The sequence below is a fragment of the Rhagoletis pomonella genome, unplaced genomic scaffold (assembly GCF_013731165.1).
Source record: "Rhagoletis pomonella isolate Grant_MI unplaced genomic scaffold, Rhpom_1.0 Rhpom_scaffold_01186, whole genome shotgun sequence".
NCBI classification, from domain to species: domain Eukaryota; kingdom Metazoa; phylum Arthropoda; class Insecta; order Diptera; family Tephritidae; genus Rhagoletis; species Rhagoletis pomonella.
Genome location: NW_023459740.1, coordinates 3,783 through 11,772, shown reverse-complemented (window position 1 = coordinate 11,772; position 7,990 = coordinate 3,783). Strand labels below are relative to the sequence as shown.

The 7,990-nt window shown below is 32.5% G+C and overlaps 1 protein-coding gene across 1 annotated transcript; it reads left to right on the top strand.

Annotated features, from left to right (window-relative positions):
• Nucleotides 1-280: 280 nt before the first annotated feature.
• On the top strand, nucleotides 281-2,305 carry LOC118752048 (mitochondrial sodium/calcium exchanger protein-like). Its single transcript, XM_036486899.1, has 6 exons — nucleotides 281-309; nucleotides 374-768; nucleotides 847-965; nucleotides 1,032-1,266; nucleotides 1,322-1,386; nucleotides 1,444-2,305. Exons 1-6 carry the CDS (start codon nucleotides 281-283, stop codon nucleotides 1,663-1,665), a joined length of 1,065 nt encoding a protein of 354 aa, XP_036342792.1. The 3' UTR covers nucleotides 1,666-2,305.
• The last annotated feature ends 5,685 nt before the right edge of the window (nucleotides 2,306-7,990 follow it).

Genomic DNA, 7,990 nt, shown 5'->3' with positions numbered 1-7,990 from the left:
GGCTTAATGTTCATTATTTGATTTTATTTATTTATAAAATCTAAAAATTCTGACTTTTTACAAAAGTTAAAAAAATTCCCCAAAGTTTCATCAATTTTTCAAACTTTAAATTAGAGTCTCTAGAAAACACTTTGGTAGGCATTTTTATAGTCCATTAAATTTTAGTATTTATAATAAAGTTGCAAGTTTGAAGTTGCTAAAATAGATATATTGTATATGTATACTTTATAAAAAATTTGTGAACAATAAACTGCTAAAAAAGTAAGTAAAACTTGTCAAAATGTCGCACTCCTATTATTATGGCCATAAGTGTTTGCATTTATGAAGGTACACATCTATGCATGAACATGCATGTATCCATTTAAGCTTAAAGAGATATTAAAAACGATTCTTCTGCCTTGTTAGCTGCGAATCTCGTGAAATTAGAACAACTACAAGCGGAGGCTGGCATAGAAATACTCGATCGTACCTCACGAATGTCCATAGATGTGAATGTGACACGAACAATGTCTTTTGATGCTTTTTCAAATGAACCCAATAAGGATCTAATGAAGCAATTCATTGAATCTTTAAATCCCATACAAAAAGTGGAGTGGCTGGAAAGTGGTTTTGCGGGAAAGAGTTATCTTATTGTCACAGCACCAGTATTATTTGTCCTACAGCTTTTTATTCCCGTTGTGGACTACGAACGAGAACGTCATGGCTGGTCGAAATTATTGAACTCGATCCAAATCCCTTTTGTACCATTGATTGTAGTGTATGCGCTGTGTAAGTCATACGTACATACATACTTAGTATGTAAATTCATTTCAATTTCAATAATGGACCTTCTTCTTCTTCTTGCAGCAACAAATGTATTTTTACTAGGCTTGCCACTTTGCTGTCACACTTTACCGATTACCATACCCATATCGTGCTATATGCTATATACAACACGAACCGATATTCCACCCAATTATCATCAAGTCAGTTATTTCAATTTATTTATTGCTAAATATCTACTCTCTAAACAATTGCTCATTATTATTTAGGTCATAGCTTTGTATGGTGTTGCTTGTTCCATTTTAATAATTTACTACTCGTCCAGTGAATCCGTCGAAATATTGCGCGTCATTGGCATTGTGACCAACAGAAGCAACTCATTCCTTGGATGCACCTTACAAGCCTGGGGTAATAGTATTGGCGACTTGGTATCAACCATTGCTTTGGCACGCCATGGATATCCGCGAATGGGTTATGCTGCTTGTTTCGGCGGTCCATTTTTTAGTAATAAAAAAACACATACACACCTAAAAAATGATACAAATTCCTTGCGTTTCAGATTCGATTTCATCATTTGGAGGGGTTTTTATATACGAAACCTTTCGTAGCGAAACACCTATATCCGTATGTAGACTTGTGATTGAAGTTAAAAATGGTAAAAAAAAAACGTTTTTATTTAAGGTTCCGCAAGGCAGCTTAGGCGAAAATTGTGTAATTTTCCAGTTTATAGCTGCATTATCAGTTTTGGCTTGGTCCACTTTAACGAATTTTTCCGCTCGACGAAGTATTGGTGTCTTCAACTTCATATTATATGCAATATTTTTAGTTTTCGTGTTCTTGGGAGAATTAGAAATTATTGAAACGTTCGCTCCTGAACAAGAAGAAGAAATGCTGGAATCGTAGAAATCAACAAGGAAAAAGCTTTGCAGTTTTGATGAGTAACTTTTGTTCATATCGCACAAATTCTTCAGATGTGTATTAACTCAAAATGACCCGCTCGCCAGAAAATGCTAAAAACTATTTTTACTTTACATTCTTTCTACAAATTACACTAAAATTTTGCCCCAACTTTTTCTGAAAGGTAAATATGTAGATACATATAAGGTCTGTGAACATTTTAGCGCATATAAAAATTTACAAATTTTGAAATCATACACTTTTAAAGAACGTGTGCGATATATATAATGAATCGGTTAATTACAAAGGGGAATAAGTCAGAAATTTTCGATATGAAACTCTGTTAAACTGCATCAAATTTTCCATATCGGAAAAATGCTGACTTATTCACGTTGATAATTAACCGATTCATATATCGACACCTGAGTGGAAGATGGACCTATCTCGGCAGCCACTTTGAAAACGCCCTATCTCAGAAAGCTTTTCAAGAACGCCCTATTTAAGAATTTTATTGCAAAACACCCTATCTCAGAATTTGGTTGAAGAAGGCACCACTACCTCAGAATTCAGTTTAAAAACGCCCTAACTCACTTCACAATGTATTGAAAATGTGCTGACAAAGGGCGTATTTGAACCGAATTCTGAGATAGGGCGTCCTCAATCAAATTCTGAGATAGGGCATTCTTCAACCAAATTCTGAAATAGGACGTTTCCGAACTGGCTGCCGAGATAGGTCGATCTTCCACTTAGGTGTCGATGTAGTATATGTTACATTGGTTATAATGCTTTATTTTAATAAAAAAAGTAAAAATAAGTGGAACTGTTTGATAAATAATATCAAAATGTAATAAGTTATATATATACATTAGGGTGATTCTTTAAACCAAATTAACGATTTTTTTTCAGTCCCACTCCCTAAATCGGTAATGCCACGGTCACAGATATCACATTGAGAACGGTTAAGGCGTGTCGCACAGGGGGGCAAGTTACAGATACAGATTATTTTTCCATTTAATACCCAAAATCGATACTACTATTGTCAAAAATATGACATATAAATTTTGGTCCCGATTAGAGTCGGTTAGGGCGTGTCGATTTTGGGTATTAGATGAAAAAATTGTTTTTTAATATTTTGAGTTTCCATAGAGGAATCTGAACTTTGCCTCCTTTGCGACACGCCTTTACCTTCCCCAATCGTGATATGTGATATCTTCGACTATAGTAGCATCGACGTAGGGGTCGAGGTTTAGGAAATCAGATGTGAAGATTTGCTTCCTACATTTAAGGACCACCCTAATAAACATACATATTGATTTTCAAAATTTCTACACCATTTCTACGAAGCATTGTTTTTTCCCCATACAAAATACATGGAAAACTTAGAGCGACCTCTTGAATTGTTTGATCTCGAAATAAGAAAAGAGGTAAATATATTTTTTCGATATAGAACAATCCTAGGGACTTCACTATTATCACATGAATTTTTGGACCACTCTTATGTATGTACATATATGTATATGTATATGTGCATACGCACTCGTATGTCGTCGGGTTATGTCGTATGAAGTTCCTTTAAAGACTAATAAATTATGGTGTAAAATTATTTACAGAATAAATATTGGTTTAAAAAACCCAAAAACACGTATTAATAGCTGACCGAACTAAATACTGTTAGAAAATAAACAATAGTTTAAAACACTAAGCAACACGCTTTACGGCGCTTTTACATTAGACAATGCTGTCAAGACAATAAAGAAATGCGTATTTGTTGTCAAAAATGCTGATAATTTTCTCCGCGACGCTGGCGTCCTGACAATAGTTATGACAATTCATTTTGAGCAAAATGTCTTGTTGTTGTAGTAGGTGTATAAAAAAGTAGTATTGTTGTAGTATTGAGAAGAATGGTCTACTGCGGAAAAAAATTGTTAGATTACCAGTATTCGACCCTAATTTAACTGTAATAAACACTTTCGTGGAAAAATATTTTACCTATGTTTTTTTCTGAGTTACGCTATTTTTGGTAAAATAAAGGAGATCATATTCTTGTCTAATGGCCCAAATTATGCAAAAAAACTTATTTAAAAATGTAATTTTCATTTCGTAAAATTGTGTTTTTATGCAAGTAGTATTTAGTTCCTTCAAACGATGTATTCAATGTACATATAACAAGAAAATTTTGTACAAAATTCCTTAGTCGCCGAACGCCGCCGCCGCCGCGCCGATATTTTCGTATCGAATGACAAAAGCGTATACCTCTAGCGAGTGGTCACTATAATAGCGCATTCACTCCCTACCCCCTAAAGTGCTTCCAATGATTTTAACGGTATTTAAAGTACTGTGAAGAGCAGAGGAGAACCAGAATTACTGCATTCAAATGAAAAAATTCTGTTATCCAAACAGCGACTGCGTAAACCCCTTTAAAGCCACATCTTCCTTATGAATAATTAAAACTCAACTAAAGGCCAAACGACCAAAAGAACAGTATACCGAGAAATCGATTTCGCCAAAACAACAAATAAAGATAAATGGTGGTCACGCCCAGAGCGTAAATGAACATCCGCAATAAGAACTCAACCAATTGCCAAAACGATAGGCCAGGGCTTTGCGTATAAAGCGCAAGCTATAGACAATGGCATCCAAATCGAGGCTACACAGAATACGTAGATAACACTACTCGGCATGTTCAAGAAAGTAAAAAAAATTATCAGAAATAGGCCCCCAGTAAAACCAGTAAAAACTTGCAACTTACGCCATTGTGACATTTTTCGATGGTTAAGTTTTGGCGCGCAATTTTCATTTTACCTGGAAATATCTCTCATCGTCATAAAAAGAAAAAAAAATCTACTTTGGAAGTCAATTATTCATCAATACTTTCGTTTTCCTAATTTTATCTTGATCAAATTTTAAATTAGCATTGTTAAATAAAAAAATAGTAAATAAAAAATGGTAAGTAAAAAATAAAAAGAAGAAATAAATGTCCGTGTCACAGGGCTTAAACCTATGACCAACAAGTTGGCGATCGAACACACGTCCATTAGGCTACAGCAGCTGTTGAGAAAAAGTGTAAAAAATACACATTTCAATTCATTCTCAATATTTTTGATTGCATTGGCTACAATTCTAATTTCATATCGACAATCGTCGGAAAAAGATGTAAACGAATTTCATCGCTACGATATATAGTTACAGAATACACTAGTCGCAAACGCAAGCGATTATTGTCGCAAACTGCGACAATGATTGTCGGTCGGTAGAAAATTTAGAGAATAGCAACTACAGTTCCCCTCATTTGAAAATCGTAGAGCTTTTTATTTTGTAAATATTGACACAGAATGCGATTGGAGCTTTTGCTTGATAAAAATCTTGATAAAAATTCTTTGCAAATAATTGATCAAGAAAACACAGAAATGGGTGGATAATTAGTTGCAATAAAAAATATTTCAAGGTCCAAACTTCAGTTTTAAAGTCGCACCTTCGATAAGAATGTGGAAATAGGATAGTATTCGATTCGAGAACTAGGCCATTCTCCAGAAAAACGGAACCTTCGTTACCCAATATATTTCCTTTCGCTATAGCCCAGTTATGCATACTTGCACTGCTATACCATTTTTACGTAAAAATCAATACCCAACAGAATTGTACATGCGTTGGGTAACCGCTTACACGCAAAGCCCGTTTAACAGATTCTTATGTGACAACTATCATGCTAAGCTAAGTATGCATTACTGGGCTATTATGAATTCAACATTCAGCAGCATTATCGAATTAAAATTTTAATGAGAGAGAGTGATTGTCTTATATTTCCCTTCGAGAATGAGCTGGTTTTCACTTTCTCTCTTGTTACTATGGTTCTAATTTTTTTTGGAACCCATTTTGAGTGTAATTCCAATATACTCCTTAGTTCGATATTCATATTGGATATTTATTTATTTATTTATTTTTTTATTTATTTATTTACATGTGCATATGTATTGTTGAATAATTAATTGAGTTTTCATGGTTTAAACAATTTCCCCAATTTTGTTGCTTTGTATTTACCATATTCTCCAATACGTAACGTTAAAGAATCTTTAATAGGACGTTAAAAATATTTCCATTTTTTGTATTGTAAAAAAAAATAAATAAAAAATTTAATGTAAATACCGCTTAAAACTACATTTAAAAAAAAAAAAAATTAAAAAATTTAGCTTTTGTTTTTGTCTTATCAGGATAAATAAAAAACTTTCAGTTTTCCCACAACGTTTCGGAAATCTAAACAGAAATATGCGTGCGATTGCAATGTTAAGGACAAACATTTTTATCACATGGAAAGTTGAATCTGATTAAATTCTACAGAATTTGCTCTTTAATTTGAAACCAATACTTCTTCTCTAAGCACATTTCACTGAATTTTTTAAATCATTTTTGAATTACTGCCATCAGAGAGAAAAACTAAAAACGCAATTTTACTATATTTGGTCCATGGTTTCCGCAAATATATTGATTTTTGTGTGTAAAATTTACTATCGCCCGGTGTTATTTGTATAATAAAATATATAAATATTATTTATTAAATAAAAAAAAAGGAATATAGCCAATAATGGTAAAGAAAAGGAGTTTTTATTATAGCCATCAGGGCAAATTACAAATCCCGAAAATCTACAAAAGGCCGGGATCCCGGGATTAACATTCCTAACGTATAAGCATGCATGCATAAATGAAACACTGAAAAATATCTGCTCATTCAACAAATGCATAGAACCATTTACCAGCAGAAAATTGTTTTCTATACATACATACATATTGGGACTCTTGAAGTTATTCGAACAATTCGAATATTCGAACGTTCGATCGGCACTTGTTTGTACGATTGCTAATCGAATGTTACTATTCGAATAGTTGATTCTCTTCGATTACTCGAATAGTCGCCAAGCTACGATAATTCGAATACCTTAGTAAAATCGAATATTCGATCATTGTAATAAGCGTTATATGTCAAACAAAAAAATGGTTGTTGTGAATATTTATTAATTTTTTATAAGCGGACCATGTTTGATCCATACGTTAAAAAATACATATTTTGCTATGACTTCTCACCATACATATATTTTCGTTATAACTTATCACCGTTTTAAAGTCCCTGAATTGTACTTTCCTTTTTTATATAATTATTTTTTGCATTGTCACTTTTGATACACCAGGAATGCCTTGACAACATAGAAATGTATTTCTAAAGAATTATTCAATCTGCTTTTTCACTGATTTAAACACAAACTATGTAATTTATTTTTTTGTCTGTGGTGCCGTCTTCGCTGAAGTGGCCCATATTCATACATTTCAATTTATTTAAATGTGTACATACATACATATATATACATATCTACATATATTTCAACATTCGAGTAATCGCGCACCAGTTATTATTCGAATAATTGAAAACGACAATCGAATTTTACTATTCGAATAATTCGAATATTCGATTAATCGAATATCAAGAGCTCTAATACATATGTATATGAGGTACATACATACATATGTACAGTGGGGAGCAGTGGTGAATGGTGGTTTTTATAAAATATTTGCTAGGTTTTTAAAGTTCCTTTTTTGTTATTATTTCGCAAAAATATGGTTGATGCGTTAACCAAAACCATATAAATGAAACTTCCAAACTTTATACAGAACTTAGAAAAATTTCATGAAAATTTTGATGTTTCGGAATTATTTTGAGTATGCAGTTTTGTAAATTTAATAATTTAGGTATAATAAAGTTCAAGTTCTAAGCGGCTTGATTTATATAAAAAATTTTAACACCAAAAAAACCTTATACTCATCACTGCTCCCCAATGTATGTACAGTGAGTGACCCACACTCAAAATCACACTGTGATGTTATTACAATACATATTCGCAATCTTTTTCTATTCTAAAATTTTTTTCATTAGTTTAGCCTCTAACAAAAGCCATATAATTTAGATATATGTATGTGGTATTTTATTTAATGTAAGGAAGAAGTTACATATATATTTTAAATAAGATATGTATTTAATGTTTACAAGCGAAAGAAATTATGTATTTGGCAAAGAATATTAACAACGTCCACGTTTAGCGTCCGACCTCCACCGCAGTCTGGCAAAGACTCCCCTTGCTTGTCAACCACACCACGTGTATATACATACATACATACATATTTAGATGTGTAATTGCAAAATTTGTTCAAAAATTAGAAAAATCAACAAAGTTCCATCAAATGTACAAATTTTTATTTAGAACTTCAAGAAAAAAAAATTTTGGCATGCAGATTAATATTATTATAATAGAATACAAGTTCAAAGTCGCTAAAAAATTCCGTTGAT

Excerpts from the sequence above, each read along its gene's own strand:
- LOC118752048 (XM_036486899.1), top strand. The coding sequence starts at position 281 with ATGTCGCACTCCTATTATTATGGCCATAA. Across the intron at positions 310-373 it reads TCCTATTATTATGGCCATAA|AGATATTAAAAACGATTCTT; the intron begins GTGTTTGCATTT and ends TTAAGCTTAAAG. Across the intron at positions 1,267-1,321 it reads TTTCGGCGGTCCATTTTTTA|ATTCGATTTCATCATTTGGA; the intron begins GTAATAAAAAAA and ends CTTGCGTTTCAG.